The sequence below is a fragment of the Triplophysa rosa genome, linkage group LG20 (assembly GCF_024868665.1).
Source record: "Triplophysa rosa linkage group LG20, Trosa_1v2, whole genome shotgun sequence".
Lineage (NCBI taxonomy): Eukaryota > Metazoa > Chordata > Actinopteri > Cypriniformes > Nemacheilidae > Triplophysa > Triplophysa rosa.
In genome coordinates, this window is record NC_079909.1 from 11412591 (window position 1) to 11437727 (window position 25137).

Consider the following 25137-nt stretch of genomic DNA (forward strand, 5'->3'; position numbering starts at 1 on the left):
TTGTCATGTACAACTGATTTTAAATTACTTTTGAGTTCGAGCCTTCAAACTAAATCAACATCTCGGTGTACCCAGACCCAGTAACCCAATACTCTAGATAGCAACCAGCCAGGTTGGCAGAGGGGCATATGACCTGCAATAATGAACAGAAACAGTATTGTGTCTGTTCAGTGAATAGCAATTGAGGATGGCCCACATATTTTGTTTTGTGGACAATTCATAATGTTTTCAGACAAGTGGCTTGCAAATTCAAACATCATGGAACATGTTCACAGTTACAATTATAAACTATACACCTGTTTGAACTTGAGGTGAACTAACTTAGCAGCAAGAGAAAACATGAGCGACTTGCCTTAACTTAAAGATCTATTGGTCTATGTGCTTTTGGGCACAGACGCCAAATCCACCTAAACCTTCTGATCTTGCATTTAGATTACATGAGCTATTTGTGTGCAAGATTACCGCTACACAGTAAATCACCACAATGATCGTGAATAGATTATACAACTTTACTCTGAGAATTCTGAATTGTTTAATTCTACATCAGAATAGGGCCACTTGTTACAAGTTTTATCTTTTAATCATGCTCAACCACTTGTTTATTTTCGTATTTGTTCACATTGACTGGGGTTAAGTCAGTCCAGTGGCTCGCTAATCCGTGACCTCTCTGATCCCAGTCACGTTTCAACATTTGACACTCCAGCCGGCTACGACGCAGCCTACTGCCCTAGATAAAACATACGGCTGCTTTTTCCATACACTCAGCTTTTGAGGTGATAATGGCGTTGATATTTTGGGCAGGGGTTACTGAGGGCGACTGAGGGCGTGACGCTGATACTTGCTCATACTTACACCGTCATCACACAGACACGAAAACTTTGTCAATTCAGAGATATCCACCTGGTTTGGTGTCTGCACCCAGACATGCCCGATAGGCCCGGGATGGGCATTACCTGAGCATCTGCTCATGCATACACAATGACCGTCTTGGCGTATCTGAACCCAAGGCCATCTGTGTTGTTTCCTTATCATTCCATCATGACCAGTAGTCTATGCTAATCCATACTCACGTCTTCCTGGAGGAGAGAGTTATAAATAATCTGCTGTGCCTCAGACATCTGCATGAGTATCACATTCTAATATTGCTGCAAATACAGACCTCATGTTTCAGTGTAGATTTCACTGCCTAATAGGATTAACTGAATCACCCCTTGCAAGGCGCCTTGGCCAATTAGACTTCAACTCATATGCACAAATGTCTCCAGAGTTTCTGTAGTCAGGGACACAATGCACTCCCAAGCCTGTCTATCTTAACCTTGAACTAGAATGTATACACCTCATACCTCAGATCAAATATTTACCATGTTATTTGTGGTCGAGCAACAAGAGCTATGCGGGTGGAACTGGGATTTGCTGATGTGGCTTGCTTTTGCTTAGTTATCTCATAAGAAAATAAACACAGAGCTTTGGTTTGAACATTTCCAGTGAGTGAGAATGAAACCCAGAAACGTAAACTTAAATGAAATCTAATATACGTCAAAGTAACCAAACGGAATCAATTGCAGCTAACTCCTAGCATGCTAAATGACATTAGTGTCCTCATCCAATGCATGCTGGGAAAATTGAAAACCTCCCACAGTAATGCTACGTTAACTTATCAATTAAACACACTTTGTTTTTACAAATTTTACTTTTATTCAAATTTTAGTGAGAAAGATTAAAATGCTATACACGTTCAGTCATGTTAAACTATGTTGTTCCCGAGCTAACACGGAACGTTCTTAAAACTTTGGCTAACATTCTCAAAAGTGCTTTCAAAATTATTTTAAAAAAAAGCTTTTTATCAATAGTGTCATTGCAAAATATTCTAAAAATGTTGCTGTAAACATGCTTTACTTTCATTGTAGGTGGAACATTTAAACACATTGTGAAATAACGTTTATCATAACTTAATGGGAATGTTAGCTTGTTAGCTCTCTTCCTCTTTTTAAAACCTATAGAGACACAGTATAGGATTTGTGCTACAAGGAAAATAAGTCTGTCAGCAGCACTTACAGAACAATATTCAGTTTCTGCATTCTTAATAGCAAACAAGACTGACATCTACTCAAGATAACTGAGGGACTGAATTATTTACAGATCTCATTCTAATGCTTAGTTGTACAAGTATTTTTCTCTTAAATGGAATTTCAGAGTTGGTTTATGAATTCTTGCAGAAGTTAAAACATCTATAACATCGGTATTTTTTCCTGTTGAAGGAATTATCCTACAGCTGCTTTTGCATGTTTAGCATGCAAAAGTATCTATTATTTCCTCTCAAAAAGTCCAACAAAAAACCTTGTTGTTTGATTTCAGTTAAAGACATTTAGTTCAATTGAATTTTGTCCCAATACAAACTGAATGTCACATGATGGCTGCCTGGTGTTTGGCTGGCTCTAAATCTGTTTGTGATGGGTGTTTCATTCCCGATCAAGTGTCTGTTATTGTTGTGCCAATAACAGAGCAGATGAGCCGGACTCCCTCGCTTACCTTGACCTGGCTACTGTCCTGTTCCCTTCCCTACTGATGCATGACCAGTTATTCTGAACCAGATAATTATCCTAATCAATGTAACGTATGCAGAAAAACTGATCTCGGATCAGTGGAAACGGAGACTTCTGAACAGCACCCTGTCATAAGCAGGCGTATATAGGGTCCTTCACGGCCTGCATTGTGCCCGATCCTGCTGATATGGGAAAGCACTCAACGGTCAGTGTGCTGGGAGAACAAAGCTTAGCTGCTCCTTCAGCATGCCAACAGCTGCTCGGCAGGAGGCCTGGCCATAGAAAGCTTGCGCTTTTTTCACCATTTGCTCATATGCAACTAAGACAACAGGCACACACATTGAGAAACACATGTACATGTGATTCTCATCCAGATAAACACACACAGATATAAATCCTGTATAGTCTGAATGCAGTATAGTGCGACATGTTGAGAAACTCTGCTTTTTGTCTTTTTAGTCTTTAACGCATTCTGGAAATGTAGATTAATATGTATCAGTTTGTTTTTAACTCGTTTTTGTACTGTGAATAACACAATATGTATGTAGAGTCTTGTAAAGTTAGAGAAGTCATTTTTTCATAGAGGCGAGGCGAACCAAAAGTCACCTGTAATCTTGTCCAAGATGTTTTTTTCTTGCATTGCAGCCTCGCTGTTGAAACCAGATGATGCCACAAATAACCTGTTTACCTAGCAACAGTGATGCCCGGTAACAAGCTTCTGATTTAATAAAATTAGACAATGTCCTGCAAATGCAACATCATCCACAATATATATGACATTTCTACTAGTAGCTTTGAGATTGACTTGGGTGGTGAGTATTCTGACTAGGAAATATTATGTGCAATAAAAAAAATCGTACTAAATCAGGTTTGCCCGAAAGCCTTGCATAAATTCCACAAAGCTCGCACCCAGGCCAAGTTGTATATTATTTCGAACACTCTGTTCTTAAAGGAGCAGAGGAACACTGCTTCAAACTAAACCTGTTCCTGAAAGAACAACGGCTCCAGTCCAAACATTCTTTCTCTTTTGTAAACAGCATTATACACAGCAGTCATCATTTGTTCCCAGTGCTGCATGGTGTCAAAACTCTTTTCCATATAGACCTGGGGTTCATCATAGAATCATTTACACTATTTTTTGTAATTTGGCTTGACTGAAAGAAAAAAAACCATCATGTTCGCACGAATATATATGTATATTCATTCATTTCAGGATAAAAATGTTGCCATGACAACAAAATACTTTAGACAGCAAGCGTGGAGTCGGTTGTTAATGTCTATTGTCTGGCTATTTAAACATTAAGATTATTTTGGAAGGATATGGTAGTCTAGAAAGCTGCATCCCAATGTTTTATTGACCTACTTCAAGACTGCGCTTTTGATAAAACAATACAGCAATCGTCAGTGTAAACCTTTTAGGGGGTAAAATGAGGAAAGAAAAGAGAGGAAATTACTTTTGGGAGACAGGAAGAGGGAAAAGTGAGAGCAGATGCTAAGTTGTTTTTATGGGTCTCGACACGAAAAAGACAAAAAGAGGGAGTTTTCTTACTCAGAATAAGGTGTGATTCTATCACCCCAAGTTTTTCCTAGGCAGACGCTCCTCAGATGGACACTCCAAAAGAGGAACATGGTCTCATTTTCCTGTGGAGACTGTGGAGTCATGCGCTATTTCAGTGCCTGCTGAGTTCAGTCGTAAACAAATGAGCAAAAAACAGACAAAAGAGACAGAGCACATGAGAAGACGGTAGATACTGACATACGAGGAAGCTCATTATAATAAAAAATACATTTATATAGTTAAAGTGAAAGCTTTAAACACGCATTATCACATTACCATTACATTTTTCTGCAATTAAAAAACAAAGGGCATTACTTTTACATTTAAATACTTAGTTATCTTGAAAACTCACAACACAAAAAATCTTTCTAAAAATTTTGGGTGGTTTTTTTGTTCTTGAGGAACTACAAGAAGCCCTCACTTCAGGTCTAGTCACACAGAGGTCTAGCTACCTCTTCCTTGTCTGCGCTTCAATCCCTGGTTCATCCTGACCCTGTTGTAACCGAGAGCTCTGGCTATTGCACTGGAATGTGGAATGTTGGGGTTGTGGGACAAATGCAGCCCCACCTTTTGAAAACGTTTGCCACCACAGTTGTGGGGATCTGTGCGCGGCATGTGTCGGCCTGTGAATGCATGAGTGCCTTTGTGAAGGAGGGCAGGGCCTTACAAAGCTGCTGAGTTCAGATTTAATAAGTATGCCCCCAACCCAACGCTGACACTTAAAGCATTATCAGTATGGAAACAAAGACATTCAATGAGTGTAACAGTTCATGTAGACCTACCCTTTGAATATGTCTCTTCTTCTGGATGGTGGCACATACCACAGATGACACAATAATTCACATGTAGAGGGCTTGTCAGTCCTGATTCTTAAGAAAAAAATTATTCACAAAATCATGAATTGTATTCATACAAGATGTCAGGACAACCCGGTCTCATGAATTGCATATAAATAACACGCTGTTGCATTATCTTGAAATACGCACGCCAAAGTTCGATTTCGCTTGCATATGATACGCCAATGTTTGCGTGCACCTCGCTGGAGAGCAGCCATTTTGAAACGTACATGAAGAGGAAACACTGAAATAATTAAAATAATACTGTTAGGGTTTGGGTTAGAGCTTATAATATGCACGCACGCTAACATTAGGTTTAGGGTTTGGGTTAGGGGACAGGTTAATAAGACAAATTGCCGGTTAATATGCACTCGCGCTAAATTGGCGTATCATATGTACGCAAAAATAGGCGTATTTATGCACACAAAATCGAACTTTGGCGTACGTATTTCACGATAATGCAACACGCGTGTTATTTATACGGACATATTGTGTCATTACCCTTGAATACAGTTCACTAGAGGCACTTTTGACAATAGAGTACCCCAGAGATGACGTAATTTTGTATGCTAACGCAGGAAGTGAGTTAGCATTTTAGCACTTCTGGTTCCATTGCCCCCAAAGTACATGGGTTTTTGAATGGCTTTTTGGTAAATTGCCTGAAACAAAACCTCTAAATATTTGCATTTTTAATCTATGACATAAAACACACCAGTTATAGCCACTCATGATTCTTTAAAGCTTGTGTCTTAAACTCGGCGGTTGCTAACAAGTTGCTAAAACCTGGCAGGGACGTTAGACGTCATCGCGCATATACAGTAAATCTCACAACATGGTCACAAATCTCTCATTTTAAATGAATCTCTACTTTTTAATAAAGTTTGAAAAAGTTGTCGGAGGCTTGGTGGTGGTGACATATAACCTCATGTTAGCTTTTTACTTCTGGTGTAAACTAAGCATCATAAACCTTTGTTAATCACAGATCTTATTTTTTGCGATCTTCCAGAAGTCTATGGGGAAAATGCATAGGATTTGGGTCGAGGGAAAACTTCTGCTTTGGCCTACAAAAATATGTCATCTCTGCAATACTCTGTTTTATCATTTTTAATTACATGAATTGAAATAAGAATTTCATTATGTAATGATAATCACAGTTTTCACTTTGTGATAAACCTTGAACTGACTAACACTACCGGAATGGGTGCACTTTATTTTACACTGTACGTAACCAAAAAAATACTGCTAACTACATGTACTTAATGTGGGTTAGGTTTAGAGTTAGGTTCAGGGTTGGTACCTAGTAATTATACATAACATGTAAATGTACAACAGGACTCCACAATAAAGTGCTATTACGGGAATGACTAAGTATGAGTCAATTTACTTATACACTAAGTAATAACACAAATAACAAAATACAAATAAAATGGTATATTGGTAGAAATGTGCTTTCTTTTTACTCAAAAAAACTTAACTCAGAATCTAAAGTTCTCAACAACAACAAAAAAAGAGTAGAAGTCCTTGTACAAGGAGACACAACATAACATAAGAAATAAGGAAAATGTAATCAAAGATAGACAATAAAATATTTTAAACAATTATATATATATATATATATAAAATCATTCAGGGACAAACCAATTCACTTTCCATGAAGGCCACAGTTTTATGAGACACGCTGTGTGGAAAAAGAAGATGTGTCTGTCTCGTACAACAGTCTGTCACAGTAATGATGGGGCTTTGGTAAATGACAAAATAGACTGCATCATCAGCCTATGAAAGAGACAGCAAAATTAATGACACATCAGTGATTCACTTTTCATTGACGCATTTCATTCAGCTGTGATGAAAGCTGTCAGTTTGGCTACTTCCCAAATCCAGGTGAGCCTCCATAAACTCTGTTTTCAATCCAGGCAGTGTTTTTCTCCCACCCTATTTTATAAAACCAACTTAAACTAGCAATCTTATGAATCCTAAACTAATAATTATGAAATGATAAAAACATTATTCCTAAAATAATGCAAATCAATAATAGGCCTTGAAATGGAAGAAAAAAACTATATAGGATGTCAAACTTTTTGGGGGAGTAAAAATAGCTTTCTCTGTTTATGCCTCTAAGCATGACACTAAAACACACCATACCAAAGCTTATAACATCAATGGTAAATTCTCTCAAAACAAACAAGGCATGTAATAGCATGAAGCGCATGTCAGCGATATGAAGAAACAAGGACAATATAATAAAAAATTCTTATTGAAGGCACTGTTGGAATTACCCTGAAGTCATCATGGCATCATAACAGCAGTTGTCTTACATTATTCATTTTGTGCTTTATGGATTTATGGTTACAGTAAAAGAAAAGACTATTTCCTTCAAAGATAAAAATAACCTGATGATACTTAGAAGTGATGTTTGTTTCAATGGAAAACTCTAATATATCAGATAATCAGACATTTCTCAGTACATCCAAATAAATCTGCGGTTGGAAATGCAAAGCAATTTCATCTTTAAACTGTAAAAACTCACATTCCTAAAAAAACGTCACCTCAGCCTTGAAAACTGAACATATTTCTTTATCATGCTCTTCTGTCACATTCATGAACAGTTACTAACATATCACAACAGCTGGCCCACAATCCTTTGTGAGGGCTCCATATGGCCACAGGACTAAGTCTTTAAGCCCTTTAGGGAAGACAGTCCATGACACAAAGAGTGAGAGGAAAGAGGTGCGACATCTTGGTCCATTCACACAGTGTCTGACCGCTGATGAGTCCATATGGGTCATATGTTCCGTGTGTTGGACCCTTAATGAGATTGACTTAATCTGCTCTCTTTGGCAGGTCAATTTGTGGGACTAAATAAACTCCGCACTACCTACATCTCAAGGAGTGCAGATGAGGCATGAGTGGCTACCAAAGACAGCTTGGACGTGCTGAAGACTGTTGTCTTCACATGTCGCAAACAAGACATTCATACTCACAACTGCTCTAACATATTACATACATTCACATTGGTCACATGAAGATCAATATACCAACAAATGGTTTTTAAAACATGTGAGGGGTTGCTTATATAAAGCTGACATTATAAAAGAGTTTTAATAGATGCTCAACAGGTAAATTTCCAGTTCTTTCATTTAAACAAACAAGTTTTGAACCCCTACAGATAAAAAATGTGTGGACGGTAACAGAGACAGGAAAGGTAAGCAGCTGTGTGGTTTGGGTATATTAAATTCAAATTATTAAGAGTTTTGAAAAATAAAATGGCATATCTTTGCGAATAGATAGATTTATAATGGATAGTTTACACAAGAATCCAAATTTTTCCAAAAATATTTTCTTCTGCAGAACAGAAAAGAAGATATTTTGAAGAACGTTGGTAACCAAACAACTTTGGCCTCCATTGAATGAACAAAAAACCACTGAGACATTTCTCAAAATATCTACTTTTGTTTTCCACAGAAAAATATAGTCACATACAGTTTTTCCAAAGACATGATGGTGAATAAATTATGACAAAAGTTTATTTTTCCAAATTATATCTTGATAAAAAAAGGCTAATGTTATGTGTTTTATGACAGTTATTATAGTTTCGATTTTAGTTTTATTTAGTGTTATTAATACTTAAAATGAGCTTTTATTTTTAGATGTTGTTTTTATGTTCATTTTAGTTAAAGTTTTAGCAATTTTGTTATATGCTTTTGTCATTTTATAACTGATTTGTTTATTTTTTAGATCGGTTTTATTTTATGTCTTTGTTTATTATCATAATTTTAGTGCTTTAAACTTTTAACAACATTTCAGGTTTTCTTTTAGTTAAGTTTTTCCGAAAATTGTTAGGTCAATATTTTATGCGATTTCAATGAATTAATTTTGGTAAACTAAAACAACCTTGCGTTATGACACACACATCTACTTTAATAACTTCGAGAACTCAATGAGCATGTAAACATTGAGCTATTATTATGCATTATTATGTGATTATGATGTAATCGCATGCAAATATACCTACAAACCGGTTTGCCATCTCTGCTGCTATTTCCACGCTTGACTTAACTGGAGTTTCGTGAAAGTAGCCTGACAATTTCATATTTTGCCTCATAATAAATATTGCACAACTCTGACCTCTCGTGACAGTGTTTTCAAGCACTGTGTTTTCCAAAAGACTCCACGTCCAACAGTCTATTGTTTTATTGTTCAATCTACTGGGATATCCCCAGTCTAAACATTCAGCCATGCCAATATTGCCTGGAAAGCGCAGTCTAAATCATTAAGAGCCTCAAAACAGCTATTGAAACAGCATAACCAAATCCACATGAAATGGATTATACTCACAAGTCACATTGGCTGTCTGATTTGGTTTGACTTCTGGCACACAATGTTCATATATGGAGTCATATTCAATCACACACTGATGAAATGGACATACCTTTGGGGCAGTCAAAAAACAACATGAAAGGATTTTTTAGCCATACTGTACAGTTATCACATACAAATGTATGCCTTCTGGATGTTATGCATATTTTTGTGATGAAATACAAATGAAGCATGAAAACAGCAAACATGTCAAAATTAAATTATTTTATCATTCTGCAGAACACCAAAGAAGATATTTTGAAGAAAGTTTGTAACCAAAAAACATTGGCCACCATTGACATCCATAGACACTAAACCACTGAGACATTTCTCAAAACACCTTTAGTTAGAATATAACATTTTGGGGTGAATTATCCATTTAAATACATGATTCTCAAGAAAAACCTACTGATTTGCCTTTGAAGGGCTGGAATTACACTCAACCATAATGGTTTACATTTCCTGAAGTAATTTCAAAGTGCACATGTCCACAAAACGGCACAAGACAGAAAAAAGACAAGTTTCAAACTTTAAAATAGGTATTTATCCATTTTATTTCTTTTTTTTTTTTTAAAGAAACTAATACAAGCTCATTTGTTTACTTACACACACCATCATTACGAAAGTCTTGTCCTTTACTCCTTTTTATCACATATTTTTATGCTTTCTGTGATTATCATGCTCTGGAGCACATGGCCAACAGTCAGACAAACACCATCACAGAAAAAATACACCATTACCTCTTTTTTAAAAACATGAACAGTAAAAACTCTATAAAAGGGTGAAATAATAGTAGTACAAAAACCTGACCATTATTCTGGAGGAGAAACATTAGCCATCCCGTGCTGAGCCTTGATGATTTAGTCAAGTGTTGAATTAAAGGCACAGAAATGGATTTCCACACACAGAGACGAACTTTAGAGAGAGATAGCCACGTGAGCGGGTGCTTTGGTGAAAAATTCATGCTAATGAAAACAGGCAGGGATACAGAAGCGAGACGCTGTTATTTGTGCGGTAGTGATCTCTCGAGAGAGACGAACAGAGAAAAAAGATTTTCACAAGCTTTAGTGGAAGGAGGTAGACAAACAACATTTTTGAAACCACATTTGCCTGGATACTTTCCAATAACTGAAATATTTCCTTATGCATTCCAAGCTGAACCACTGCAACCTCGAAGAGTGAACCCCAAAATGATTATGATCGGAATTTTTTTATGGAGGACCGAAAATTGTGATGTAATTTGAAGCACCAATGTTTCTAAAGCTAAAAACACACAATGAGGTTAAGACCTGAGAAAGAAGCTAGTTGATTGTTGCCGTATTGCAGGTATAAGTAAAACAATATTGTGTTGTTTTCGAAGACATTTCCTTGTTTCCAACCTTGGTCCAGGTAGCACACAGAGACTTTGCATACACCTGTTAGTGCCACTGGGTTAAGCACCTTGCATTATCACAGTCCTTTAGCAGATTAGTGTCTTACCAACTATTAGTTTCAAAGCATTCAGTGTTCAATTCACAGCTAGAAAAAGTGAGGCAGTGTCAATAAACATGCTTACATTAGATGACCAAAACCCTTTCCAAATGCATATATCTTTCTTACAAACAGACTGTCAGAGGCCCTTTAATAAGAAATACTCAAAGTGCAGACCGGATCGCACAAGAGGTGGGTGAACGTGCTGCGTGCTCGACTGTATACAAAATAGGATTCTCGTGTAAACCTAAAGGACTGAGAAAGAGTGATAGCGAAAGAAAGGAGACCACTCTGCAGAGATACACCAGACCACACAACATCAGTTTCACTCTCTGTATCCTGATGCTACGCTCTGGGGGATGGGAACGGCTTTTTGTTTGCACTTTGGTCGTGTCGTTTTTCCTCACCCTCCCCGACTCTGTATATATAGTGATTACTGTAGTTGCTGCAGGCTAAACAAGACAATACAAATGTGCTCATGGTTGAGGTTTAAAAGACCGAGGGAGTCCCTGTAAACACACTGAACATGTGTATGAAGTTCACTCCGACACACGTTTCACACCAATTTGTTCAGCATCTGTCACTGCCCGGAGCAAACAACACACAGTCATTGACAATATTACCAATGTGCAATTCCCTTCCACCCGACCAGCTTTGGGAAACACGCTGTTCACCATACAGGCAAATATGAGATACCGCCCATAGCCTTTAAGTGAAACCTGACCACCATCTTTCAATATAGCACTGATAAAAACTCTCCTGCAACACCTGCGAAACAGCCCCCGTCGTTTCTAATGCCCCCCCCCGGATAGGATTGTAGTCTTGACAGGTGACAGGTAACTGTAACACACAACTCTACCGCTCACAAACTTGTCTAACTTTCTTTAATCGTATTCTAGGGACACACGTGTTGTGGGGAGAAATATCAGCATCAACTATGGGACATATTTGGGATTATGAACTCTCGATTCCTCTGTGTTTTAATTCAGTATTACAGCGAGAACTAAATTTTTAAGAATTCACTCAAAGCTTTTCAAACATTTTAAGAATGAGACAGAAAACAGCCCTTTGAGATGCAAGTTAAGTGTTTCTCAGCAGAAGTAGTGCAAACTTCAGAAAGAACTATTAGCAGTCAGCATCCAAATTTCACCCACCTCATTTAAAAGCACTCTTTTCCAAACCACGGTAAAAAAAATAGCCCTGATAACAACTTGAAATTTCGCACAACTTACCAAAGCCCATCTGATAAAAACACAGTATAACATGTTGTATAAAATTGTTTTTTTCGTATGTTACACTTCATTAAAATTTTTAAGTCAAAACCGTTTTGACACTCAAAAAATCCACTTCTAAAACTGCTACAAATATCCCTGAAAGCTAAGGAATCTCTATGAAACGAGTTTCGGCAGCACTGTACGTAAGGGTATACTTCCACTGGAGTCCCCCATCATGGTGGTCCGCAGTTTGTTATTGGTTGGGCCCATGACAGGCGGTACCTTGGAGATAATGGTAGGTAAAGAGGTGCTGTGCTCTGTGATGCGTTTGGGCACCATCGACTTTTCTCCACCGGGTACAGGCTTGGGCAATCTCTTGTAGAGCCATGGGTGTCTTAAAGCCTGAACCGGCGTCATTCGTGTAGTAGTGTCCCAATCCAAACACTTCTTCAGAAAGTCAATGAACGTTGGGTCATCGCAGCCTTTGAGAGCCGTCACCCACTCCTTGCTACCCGGGGGACCTCGCATTTTTCCTCGCCGAGAGCGGCTCCCTTTGAGCACCACCGTGCCGTTGCTGAGTGCGCTCACTGTGCAATATCGAGGGTGGCCTTTGGAGCTGATGAAGTTCTTGGCACGCTTGGCTTGTTCCAGCTGTTTCTGAGGAGGCATACCCAGTAACTCCATCATGCAGGCGAGCTGGTCGCCCTCATCTTCCCCAGGAAACAGAGGGTATCCGGTAAGAAGCTCGGCCAGAATGCAACCGAAGCTCCACATGTCTATAGGCATCCCATACCGGGAGCCCAAGATGACTTCGGGTGCGCGGTAAAAACGGGATTGGATGTAAGTGTAGATGCGTTGGTGATCAAAACAGCTAGAGCCGAAGTCAATGACCTTGATGCCGCTCCTGCCTTGTTGCTTGAGTAAAATATTCTCCGGTTTTAGGTCACAGTGGATGATCTTATGGCGATGGAGAGCCTCCAGGCATTGGAGGATAGAGTGTGCAAACTTGCGTACCAGCGGCAGACTGAACCCTTGGAACTTGTTGCGTTTAATGAGCTCGTACAAGTTCATACTGAGCAGCTCGAAGGTCATGCATATGTGGTTACGGAAGGTGAAGTTCTCCAACATGTGGACAACGTTCATGCTGCCCGTCTTGTCTTGCTTCTTCAGGTGCTCCAGAATTCGGATCTCCTCAGCAGCTTGCCGATGAAAGCGCTTCTCATTGCGCACCATCTTCAGGGCGAGGTGCTGCTGTAACTTGTGGTCGTAAACCTTCGCCACCTGCCCGAAACTACCTTTGCCGATCACCTTGAGGAACTCGTAGCGATAGGCGAGGTGGTCGTGAGGTACGTGGATGTAACCTCCCTGGTCATCGTCGTATCCGCAGTTGTTGGTGCCTCCTGCAACGGCTTGCTTTTTTTTGGCGTTTGGTCCCACGAAGTAGATCTCCGGATAGCTGTGGATCTCCTGCTGCTCCAGTGTAGTCAACTGTTGCCTGTATTGCTTCAGGGCTTGTTCCGTGGTCATCGGGGTGGCCAGCTTTGGGATTTTTGTTGAGCTCTCTGAGGATTTCACAGAGATGTTGCTCTCCACACTTCTCTCTTTGGTGATCGCAGATTGAGGCTTGATGGGTACCTGACTTGTGCCATTGATTTTGCGGTTGTATGTGTCTTCGTAAACGTACTTCACCTTCAATTGCCCTCCTCGGGTCCCTAGATCTTTCACTGTAGGCTTGTTGACACCCTTAAGAAGGAAAGAGATAATTTAGTATACATTATAATTTGTCATTAGTTACAACTTCCTACTTTAAAGCCAACACTGAGGATTAGGAAGGCTTAATAATGAAAGTAAAAAAATGAACGGCTGGCTACCTCGTATCACTTGTAGCTCCAGAGCATGACAGAAATCAATATGATGTTAGTCTGAGGTTCTATCGGGCCAGTGTTAAATGATCAATAACGTAAACATGCAGAGCTGATTAGCTGCCTAGTAACCCTGAGAATAACACGGGTTCAGAGAGGAGGGGGATTTGATGCACGAGTGATAATTTCAGTGACCGAGAATGCACAGTGGAACGTGACCACGAAACTAGAAGAACAGGATGTTGTTTCTATACTTACAGGGCATTCAGGAAAAACCTATACAGGCCAGAGTCTATTTGTAATTGTTGGAAACAGTCATGCTGTTTTCTTCAAAATACACTATGGAGAACCAATTAAAATATAAACCTATCTACATGTTTGGTTTAAAGGGACAGTTCACCCAAAAACGAAAATCCTTGCATCATTTACTCGCCCTCATATCGAAACTGACTTTCTTTCTTCTGCAGAACACAAAAGAAGATATTATGAAGAACGTCGGCAACCAAACAACATCGGCTCCCATTGTGTGGACACAAAACCACCGAGACATTTCTCAAAATATCTTCTTTTGTGTTCCACAGAAGTAAGTCATACATTTTTGGAATGATATGAGGGTGAATAAATAATTCATTTTGGGGAGAATTATCCCTTTAAGGAAGGGAGTATGACCGCACCATGTTGTTTTTACCTAACATACAAACATAGCGCTTAGAATGCATTTTTTACATGGTTGAGAGATTACCACTCAAACTAACTATATAATTAAATTTGCATTTACCTTACATAATAAGTATACCACAAGTTATAGTGGGCTTTGCTGACTGAATGCGAATAGAAGAACCATCTTTCACATTCAGAATGTTTAATGCACCATGGTTGCTCCAAGTCCCATTTGTACTGACGAGTTCCCTATCAAAGATTTATAGTTAAACCCTTTTGGCTCTGTATAAAAGAAAAACATCCAAAGACAACTGAAGACAAGACAAGAGATTAAAATTAGGTCACATATGTAAAAGTATAAGGTGAACCCACTGCCTCGAAAACTGTTCCAATTGTGTTAGTGGGGGCAGGGACATGGAATGACATTTCTGAGGAGTTGGGCGAAAATAGATTCATGTGTGTTGGGAACTGACGGATAATGCAGAGAGCAGCCAAATACACAGCTGCAGCATCCCAGACATCAGCTATCAATCACATAAACATCCTTATATACTCAAGTAATTATTCAAAACAGTACTACAAACAATAAGTACAGTTTATGATCTCAGTGAAATGTTGTGTAGAAGTGACAAAGGACAATAAATCAAAGTTGTTCACTATAGTTCGGGTATCGAGTACTTTAAGAGACAGTTCACCCCAAAATAAAAATTCTGTCATTTACTCACCCTCAAGTTATTTCAAACCATTGTCTACCATAGTGGGAAAACTATTGTTTTTTTCTGTAAAAAACAAGAATATATTTTGAAGAATGTAGGAAACAAACAGTTCTGGGGCACTTTTGACTACCATTGTAATTTCTCTATGGTAGTCAATGGTGTCCTAGAACTGTTTGGTTACAAGCATTCTTCCAAATATCTTTCTCTGCGTTCGTCAGAACAAAGACATTAAAACAGATGTGGAACAACTTAAGGATGAGTAAATGAAGACAGAATTTTTATTTTTGGGTGAACTGTTCCTTTAAGACAGACCAAACACTGGTTAATTATTTGCTGGAGTTAGTTATATATAGTTATATATGATATAGTTTTATAACCAAATTAATGCCACCAGGTCCAGTACGTACAGTGTATTATTTATTGCATAACAATAAAGATCTGACTAGAGAATCGGATTATCATATCCCTTACTTCCTCTTTTCCATGATGACGCATCCTTCTGTAAGCTACATGGACCTAACTGCAGGTATAATGTGCTCGGTTTGAAAACCTGATATTGTCCCATGCAGTGTAAAATAATCATTTATTAAACTGAGTGTTATTACATAATAAAAAAACTATGCACACAGCTGAGCCGCTGACCTTGTGTGCTACACAAGCTGTGAAACACAATAAACACTCATGTGTCACAGACTGAACCTGCACCATCAGCAGAATGTGGGGGGGGAGACTTCTCCAAATAAGTGACGTTCCAAAACGCACAAGTGGCAATAGCACATGCCCTCTTCTGTGGTTTAGTGGCTCAGCTGTGCAAATCTATACAAGCAAGTTCAGCAGGATGAGCACACAAGGCAACATTTTGCAACCTATGGAACATTTTCAAGCCCACTTACTCAATACACTACCGCACACAAGCAGTTTCCCGTTCATGCACTAGAGAAATAGTTTCACCATGAGACTGAGGAAGGATGACCCCAGAAAGTCATGGGCACCACTGGGGAAACAGGAAGTCAGAACTTACCGTGTGTTTGGGGAGGGGAGGCAGTCCGGAGGGACTCTGTCCATTCACATCAGCATCCTGATTCACAACATGATCGGTTCGCATGTAGGAGTCATACAGACCATCCCCGTGGCGAGCTGTGGAACAATACGACCATAATATGAGCATGGCATTATGTTGAGAATCACATTTAAATCGCAACAGAACATTTTTGCAGTAAAATACAGATCGTTGACATAAATCGTCCATGTGTCCTGTGGTGTGACAAGCAAAATGTAGAATACAAACTGTTAATATTACACTGTTTTATATGAATAATATATGTATATTTATCATATAAAATAGCAATAGAGAGTTGTATCTACATTGTTAGACTTTTTTCTCAATTTTTGCCGTCAAACCATAGGATAAGTTTGCATAATAGTTTGCCTCATCCAATACATCTGTTACACAAAATGATACATAAGGATGCAAGTAACAGATACACAAGGATAAAGTAAAAGAAGCAAGCTTCCCATCTGAGACACGACAAATCCCCTTAGGGAAGCATGTAACCAAGTTACAGGTGCGTCAGACAAAAGACAGTCGCAGGTGGCTACATATTAAACCAGTCTTTAGGACTCATTCCAGTTTTAACAGTTTCCAAAATTCTGCATTATTATATTATTACACTTTTTTATAACTGGAGTACTTTTGCATAGACAACAATGGGTACAGTACGCTGTATTCCAGTAAGGATGAAGAAATGAGCACCGAATAACAAAACAATGAACAGCACATATTTTATGCACCATTTATATGTTATAGTACCGTTATATACTACGAACGTATTACAAACACTTGACGCATTAAAATGTGGTATATTCTTTCTAGTCACCAATGCATTCAGTAGTATTGACATGCGACAATTGACGTTGCAGAATTACAATAGGGAAAAGAAAAAGTCCGCAAACTTGTTCACTACGGTAGGTTCACCAAAAATAGTTAAAATAACACGCATGCACTGCTTGTCTTCATAAATAACACTGTTATCCAGCTGTCTTCAAATAGTCTCTGCCAGATTAGCCACTGCAAACTCAGAAACTCTGCATATTAACTGGATATAATTACCTGCAGTTATGGGGCCATCTGGTTTTCTGCTCAATATCATCATGATTGGACGCAGTCAACATCAAACTCTTCTTTTTCCTCTGAAAAATATTTGTACTAGATCCATCCAAAACAATAACGCATGCTTGATGGGGAAAACGTCGTTTGGGTTTGAAAACACTTGTGGGATATCAACAGTCTTGTATCCGATGAGAAGCTTTACAAATGTCCAAAGAAACTGACAACAACTTCACAGTGTTGCAGGGTTGAGGCATGATCCCCTTTAAGATGTTTTCGTCTGGCTTATCGGTTTGACCACCTGTATTGCAATCTTGGTAGACATCTACACTTCCATTCTACAAATGAAACAAACAAACTTTAGACAAAAGAAGGTAATGGTAAGTGAGGAAAGGTCGGGCTTCCACTGTCTTCCTCGTCGATGATGAAGACTCAAAGTTGCAACAAGCGTTTCTTTCTGCGAGAATCAAAGCAGAAATATAAACTCTCTCCCTAAACCACAATTACATTGAGTCCGAGCACTAAACCAATGTGGATCTCCGCTCGTTCCTCCTCTGGAATATCGTGTTGTTTGTTTGATCACAAGAGTCATCCCAGCCAAAGCGCACGATCCAACGACCAGCTAAAGCTTAGGCTAGCGCTTACTCTTTTCCGGATAGCGCGAGCCTAACTTGCTTTTATTAGAAAACGAGGGGTGGGGGGAGTTTTAACTCATAATCCCCCCGAACCCTTGTCGACATACGAAACAAAGCTCGTCCTCGAAAGGTCTGAGTGTTTTGGATCTCTGCTGCTCTGTCCCGTTGGCTACACTCACGCATAGATGTGGGGTTTCTTAGCTTGTTGCTAAGAGCGTCGTCGGCTTCGCCCAGCGCGACGTCATCAGACAGGGAGCGTGAGGGGACTGCCCGGGGCGCGGCCACAACAACGCCATTCCGGCTCGAAAGCCGACTCTTGAGCCAAAATGGGGGAATAAACGTGAGAGGAATTTTAAATGGGTCATGGATTGAGAAATCTAATTTATTTTTGGCGTGAAGAGATAAACCCGTGTATCATTCGTTCAGTCATTTTTTTTATTTAAAATTGAAAGTTGAAAAATGAGAAAACGGCAGAACGTCCCTCTTAGTCCCCAAAACCCCGCTCTTTATTAATACTTTTCACACAAAAAGGTAGGCAATGTAAACATTAGTTCCCTAAAAAAATCACAGAAATTTTACTGGATTTAATGGTTGTAATGGGAATTTTATTGGTTTAAATGTTGGTGTATTAGTGGGATCTGGTGGAAAACAATTCTAGCACACCATTAAATCCCACTGGAACCAGGCTTAATATAATGGGTTTAATGGTAAACAGTGAATGGTTTATATTTGTAATGGAAAACGTTAAAATTTCCATTAGGTTGATGAACAGTGAACTAACATGAACATACTTATTGACTTTAATCAACATTAACAAAGATCAATACATGTCTACTAAATAAGTCTATTTTAGTTTGTTATATAGAATACAATCTATAAACTACCATACCTACTTTTTCAACTTTTCTGTGATTTAAGTTGAATTTAAATGTAATATTTAGAGCTAGAACAGACATGTTTAAAGAGCAAGCACTTTAACAAAACTATTATTTTGCAAAGTAAACACGACGTAAGTGTGAAAAATATCAACACACAACGACCCTAAGCAGTATTGCATATATATTAAATAGGCTTGGCTAGTCCGGTATCGTTGTCAAACTCTTTAGAGCTCAGATATAGATCATCAACACTGCTACAAGAGCACATTCAGGGGTGACAGAGGTGATATGGTGAGACATGTCAAGCTAAATTAGGTCACCTAATTTAGGTGTGCTTACAACAGGTCTGTGGCTATAGTATGCTATTCTTAGCTGTCAGTCTTAGGGTAAACCGAGACCGGTCTTTATTTGTGTCTTCAAATGACATATTGACTTTGTTTGCAGGTTGACCTCTCAGTAGCAGACTGGACGGGTGTGTCTAATGGCATCTCAGGAGGGGGTCTTCAACATTATGATGGACACACACAACTGCTGCCTTTTTGTGGTGACTTGAAAGGTTTCTGGGTGCCCTTAGTATAACGCAAGACTTTTCCAAGTATGGGCATGCTGTTGAACCCGCAAGGTCAACTTTCCTGCAACGCTGTTTTTTAGACATGTACCGAGTGTAACGGACATGTTTTTCTTGTATTGTCTCATGTGTACACAAACACACAGTGCACCACATGTGCAATAGTTGACTATTGACACTATACACTCTTAAAAATAAAGGTGCTTGAAAGGTTCTTCACAGCGATGCCATAGAAGAACCATTTTTGGTTCCACAAAGAACCATTCATCAAATGTTCTTTAAAGAGCCATTTCTTTTTTACCTTTTCATATCTTAAGAACCTTTTTGCCAGAACCTTTTTGTGAAGCAGAAAGGTTTTTCGGATGTTAAAGGTTCTTTCCATTTAGATAAAAAAGGTTCTTCTATGGCATCGAAGAACCTTTTGAAGCACATTTAATTTTAAGAGTGTACTGTTCAATGCTGGTTCTTATTTGTTCGGAGAAGTTATGACAACAGTGGTGGCACCTCACAGTCTGTTTCAATCTCTGTGCCATGTGCACATCATATACAGTTAATTCAGTCAATATAGTTCATGTAGTAATTATATTTAGGTTGGATTTACACTTAATGAATAAAATCACAAATACATTTTTTCTTTGTGTCAGTCATATTCTTTTGAAATTTTCTTTCTGAGGGAAACTTTATTCACATTGGAACTATAAGATTAGGGTTCCCTCTGCTGGATGTGAAGGACTTTGCTGAAATTCTATTTTTTGAAGCTTAAAAATACATCAGCTAATACATGACACAAACAGTAATATTCTGTCAATTATATATTTATAGTTTTCACTTTTATACCATTAAAGGCTACAATTTTGCAACCCAAAACCAGTTTAATTAACAGAAATACAACCAATTATTTTAGCTATAGTTTGCAGATTACCAGACACACTCATCACCATAAAAGCATGAATTTTTATTTCACTCTTCTGTATATTTACAGCTTTATAGACATTTTAAATCTGAAACAAAATGATTGCCCAATAGTACTGATTTGTCCACATATTCAAGTGTACACACTGAAATTGAACCAAAAAAAATAAATTAAACACATTAAACACAAAGCATACATACGCACACATTCTTTCTCACACACACTTAACACAAGTCCCTTAAAGTCCCACTTGGGCTTGATGGGCCTGGCATTAAAAGCACCTGGGGTACTGCCACTGTACGTGTGTGAATCTTTCAATATGTGGGGTTATAGGGCCAGACATCTAGAGCGTATGTACAGTACAAAACTACACAGAGACTAAAGGCACTGCCAGCAGGAATTTGACTGTCAGGGAAATGCAGCCTGAGCAGACATATCAATCCTCTTCCCTTTGCCTAAGAGTTGAAGTGATACCTCCAGTCCACTAGGGGCTGTACAGACAAAATCATACAATGCAAGCACAAGGGGAGAGTGATCAAAATGGAAACTTTCAAGTGCCATCTCTGCTAATGGTCCCAATGAAACGGTCAACCCTAATAAATTCAGTCTGTGATTTCGGCCATGACAAAACTGACATATACATGCTAGAGATGTTCATCCATACAGAGCTGTTTAGTTTTTTTAAAGGACTTGCAATCATAAATGCTTATATGGAGAAAGCAAATCAAAAGTCGACTTTATTCTTGAGAATTTGTAATAATGACATAATGTTGATGTTTGGGTGAACTACCTCTTATCAATTGACACAAACATCCAATGTTTTATGGACTGACGGTAAATAATTTGAAAATGACGAAACGCATTAAAACACAAATCCCTTTTTAAAACACATTATCAAAGCAAAGAAGAGAAGATGGTTAAAACGTCCCATTACAGAATAATATGGACCACATAGGCCTACTGGCAGACCACTTAGTGGTCTTGATCTGGTCTGACGGTAAAAGATGTCATGACTCCATAATACACATCTAACTTTACCTCTTTAGAACAATCTCGTTAATGTCATAATCAAAATACAGGGGTTTTACTTTGGTGCAATATAGATTTCAATATATTACAGCTTCAAATTAAAATAAAAGTTCGATTTGGATCCACATGGCCATTCAGACCACTTATATAGATGTCATCCTCCCAATCTAACATGACCTTCATATGTGCGAAAAGCTAACATTAAGCACTGTTGGTATATCTGAGTGAGTGATTTGTCAGTGCTGAGGCTTAAGACACCTGAACAGATGAGGGCTCTTTCCAGAGACCCAACACTCTGAGTAACAGTCTGGGTGCTTAATCAAACTGCTTAATCTATTCCAACATACAGAGGCTTATTTAAATATTACATACAGTGCTGTGGGTCTTTTCATGGCTTTACTGGAGGTTTGGCCATTTTGTTTTTAAAATTAAAATAGAGGGGGTGATTGTTTTGACTCCTGTAAGCACACTGTGACCAAATATCTACAGTTTTTCTTAGTTTATAATCTCAAGTATAAGCAGTAACATTTGTACAGTATTTAGCATTTAATTGTTTCTGATCTGTGTATAGTTTTCTATGTGGACGGGATTACTCTTTGTCCCGATATCATAATTTATGGTAAATCTTTTCACTTCCCCTGAAGAAGTGCTTTACTCCCCTATTTCATACAGTTATTCCCTGATAGGGGACATGCGCTAGACACAAGCAGAGAGACCAAAAGGAAAGTCATGCTTTAAGTAACACTTGCAGTAGCAGCAATAGCAGCAGCATGTAAAAACAAAACAAACAAAATGACACATACACACAGGCAGACTGGTCGATGTAATAACAAACAAACAAAAAAGAAAAACGAAACGAAACCCATTTAGCCAGAAATATACTCCTGGGCTTTCAACAGTGTGCCATTTCAAAGAGAATCTTTAGAAAGTATTAATATTTAGTTACATCCTCCTCTTTGTTTGAGTCATGTCTCATACCTTGCTCCTCTTTGGGGTCAAAGGTCAGAGAGTCATGCTGAGAGCTTTACAGTGTCCTGAGTGGAGGGTTTGTAAGTGAGTCTGTTGGGCTACCCCTCCTCCAGGCCGCCCTCGTGTCGGCTCAGTTTGATGAAGGAGATTTAATGTTGGACATTAGCCTGGTTTGCCCTGAACTTCACACAGAGCCTGTTGCAACTTCTCCCTGTAGGAAGCGTAACGTTGTTCCACCAGCCGCACGCGCTCGTTCTCTTCCTTCTCCAGGATGATCAGGAAGTTCTGAAGCTCAGGAACTGAGAATGCATGCCACTACAAACAGAGAAGAAATGTTATTAAAGTCAACTTAGATATATGTCTGACAGGATACTGAGGATAAGAGATTGTAGGAAAAAAGGTAAAACAATTGAAGGAATGATCATGTCAGCTGAAAGGGAAAGTCATTTTTGGAGGCGAAGCAACATTTTGATGAAAGATTATAAAAGAATGATGTGCATTAAGAAAGGTTTCATGTCAAACTCCAAGACAACTATCAAAATATCAGTAAGAATATCTCACCTCCACCTCACCAGTCTCATTTTCCTTAAGTACAAAAGTCAAGTTCTCCAAGTCTGGACCTGCTAACAGCCTCAGGTAGAGCGGGCAGTCTGATGTCGGCAACTTTTCGAAAAGATCTAACAAGCAAACAACACTTCAATGTTTTTCCATGACACTGAAACATATCATGTTCGTTTTAACATTCAAAGACGCTCAGTTGCTCACCCTGGCTGTCTCGTCGGGTAAGGCGATATAGAGCAAACTTGCTTGGGTTATCTTGTACCATGAACTTCTTCAGCAAGCCCTGGATGACCTCACGGACCGTGGTGGTACTGCTTATGTGTAGCTGTTTAACAGTCTCGCTGGGCAGGTAGAACGATATGCGTTTATCGGAACTATCACAGGAGGAACACGGCCCTGGTGACTTCCCGTCTACAGAAAGTACAGTTACAGGTCTGCGTAACTTCAAGTGAACCTTTATGAAGCCAGTGTATGAGCCATCTGAACCCTGGAGAAGAACACGAGAACCTTTATCAGAGCTTCTGTCACAGTAACATTGAAATACGTGCAAATACCTGACAAAACTTACTAATTTCATTCCATTCTCTGTCACTTTGGAGTTGTAGTCGTCGATTTTTGCTTTTATCTCTTCCTCTGTGAGGGATGTTACGTTTTCTTCTTCTTCCTCTGCTGCGAGTGCGACATTCTAAAACCCAGAAAAAGAACAGTGAATCAAACACAGTGGAACTAATACGATTTACGTCATCAACGTCACGTAATAGTGAATTCTGTCTTGTGTTTCTAGAGACATTATGAGCATGTTTTATGACATTACTTGGAAGGCCAGAGAACAGATAGTGATTGACATAAAGACTCTGGTTTCACTCATTTTAAAGGTGACCTTTGCTATGCAAACAGAGAGTTCCTTTGAATTGGTTCATCTAAACATTTCTGTTGGCATTTAGTGTAGAAGACATTCATGGCATCACAATATTTAGCTATTTGCCCTTTTCACGATTTCTTGGCAACACTGAACTCAATCCAACATACTTCTCAATCCATATTGAATACAGTTTCTATACAGTTTCTAAGGAGTTCTGGATTATTACAAAAATCCAAGAGTCAATGATAGGATTATTTGTATATCGTCGCTGTCCTTCCAAAACCTTGAATGTCCAAATTCGCTGTTTTTAGGAAATGGAAAGAATACTGTACTTTATTAATGATTAAATACAGTGTTGTCAAAGTTCACATGCACTTTTTAATACTTTCTATTGGTTAGATATTTGCGAAACCCAGTGACAAATATAAAGGGTGACTAATAATAATGATTGATGGCAAAAACTAAAAGTCATGAAATATGGAGATATGAGGTTTCAGAAGGACAGCAGCGAAGTGCAAGTCTATTGAAATTTAGCATTAGAATATCTAAGCATTTACTGGCAGAAAACTCCAATATGAATGAAAATTTGTGTTGCTGACTGGGCTATGCTTTAGGGGCCACTTTTATTGATCAACTCCAGGGGGCAATGTCATTCAATGAGCCATATAGACACCGATCTCTGTGTGTGTGGGCAACAGCAACAGTTTTACTGTCTCTCGAGACCTCTTTAAACATATACAGATTTATCTACGCTGGACATAGGAGTCAATAAATAGTACATTTTTGCTGCAGTATTGGCCACCGAGGACGTCTACCCCATCTATAAAGATTCATCAATACACCTTTCATAGGAAACACGTCCCCAAATTATTTTTTTCTTTTACCCCAATGAATGAAAAACACGACCAAAAAAAAAGAAAAGGGCCTTTTAATCTCATAAATGCTGTGATTTTTCAATACTTCAGAAATGCCCTTGATATGCCACACACTGTCCTCCATGTAAAACGAGCAGAAATAAGGGATAGGAAAGATGACGGGGCGTGCAGCACTATATTCCATCTTCTACAGTGGCGGAATGAAACACTACTCACGGAGGGGTGTTCTGGGGGGATGACATGCAATGCAGTTGCTGAGCAAGCCTTAGCAACAAAGATTCAGTCGGAGGTATTTTTAGCTACTGGCTGCTTCCCCCGTAATGCACGCAAAAGTGAGTTTCCCTCGTCTCTTTCTGGGACGAAGGAACAAGAACGAAAATAAGCAGGATCATTAATTCATGGAGATCCCTGGGGTGCCTGCATGGCAGCTCCAGGTCTCATTGAGCAGAAAAACACACACATTCATACACGAACACACAGACAGACTGACAGGAGGGGAGGAAGAATTTATCAGGATGCTTAGCA

The 25137-nt window shown here is 38.9% G+C and overlaps 2 protein-coding genes and 1 long non-coding RNA gene across 4 annotated transcripts in view; all 3 read right to left on the reverse strand.

Moving 5' to 3' along the window:
* Window positions 1-3885: 3885 nt before the first annotated feature.
* On the reverse strand, window positions 3886-5377 carry LOC130571724 (uncharacterized). The gene is made up of 3 exons (XR_008965116.1): window positions 4884-5377; window positions 4554-4724; window positions 3886-4223 (listed from the first exon to the last, which is right to left on the reverse strand). It is a non-coding gene; the product is annotated as an uncharacterized LOC130571724 (long non-coding RNA).
* A 3717-nt stretch (window positions 5378-9094) lies between these two features.
* dyrk3 (dual specificity tyrosine phosphorylation regulated kinase 3) lies at window positions 9095-18176 on the reverse strand. Its single transcript, XM_057362455.1, has 3 exons — window positions 17326-18176; window positions 16237-16352; window positions 9095-13720 (listed from the first exon to the last, which is right to left on the reverse strand). The coding sequence occupies exons 1-3, from the start codon at window positions 17366-17368 to the stop codon at window positions 12152-12154; spliced, it is 1728 nt and encodes a 575-aa protein (XP_057218438.1). The 5' UTR covers window positions 17369-18176; the 3' UTR covers window positions 9095-12151.
* Window positions 18177-20337: 2161 nt separating this feature from the next.
* Window positions 20338-25137, reverse strand: part of rassf5 (Ras association domain family member 5) — a 39448-nt gene continuing 34648 nt past the window's right edge. For both annotated transcript variants that reach the window (XM_057362171.1, XM_057362172.1), the window contains exons 3-6: window positions 23444-23560; window positions 23080-23362; window positions 22876-22991; window positions 20338-22629 (exon numbers count right to left, since the gene is read on the reverse strand). In XM_057362171.1, coding sequence (XP_057218154.1) covers window positions 22477-22629; window positions 22876-22991; window positions 23080-23362; window positions 23444-23560 — 669 coding nt within the window. In that variant the 3' untranslated portion in view covers window positions 20338-22476. The remainder of the gene's footprint in view (window positions 22630-22875; window positions 22992-23079; window positions 23363-23443; window positions 23561-25137) is intronic.

Coding starts and splice junctions, on each gene's coding strand:
- dyrk3 (XM_057362455.1), bottom strand. CDS start 17,368: ATGATGATATTGAGCAGAAAACCAGATGGCCCCATAACTGCAG. Junction 16,353..17,325: donor AGATGGCCCCATAACTGCAG/GTAATTATATCC, acceptor ATTGTTCCACAG/CTCGCCACGGGGATGGTCTG. Junction 13,721..16,236: donor CTCCCCTCCCCAAACACACG/GTAAGTTCTGAC, acceptor TTCCTTCTTAAG/GGTGTCAACAAGCCTACAGT.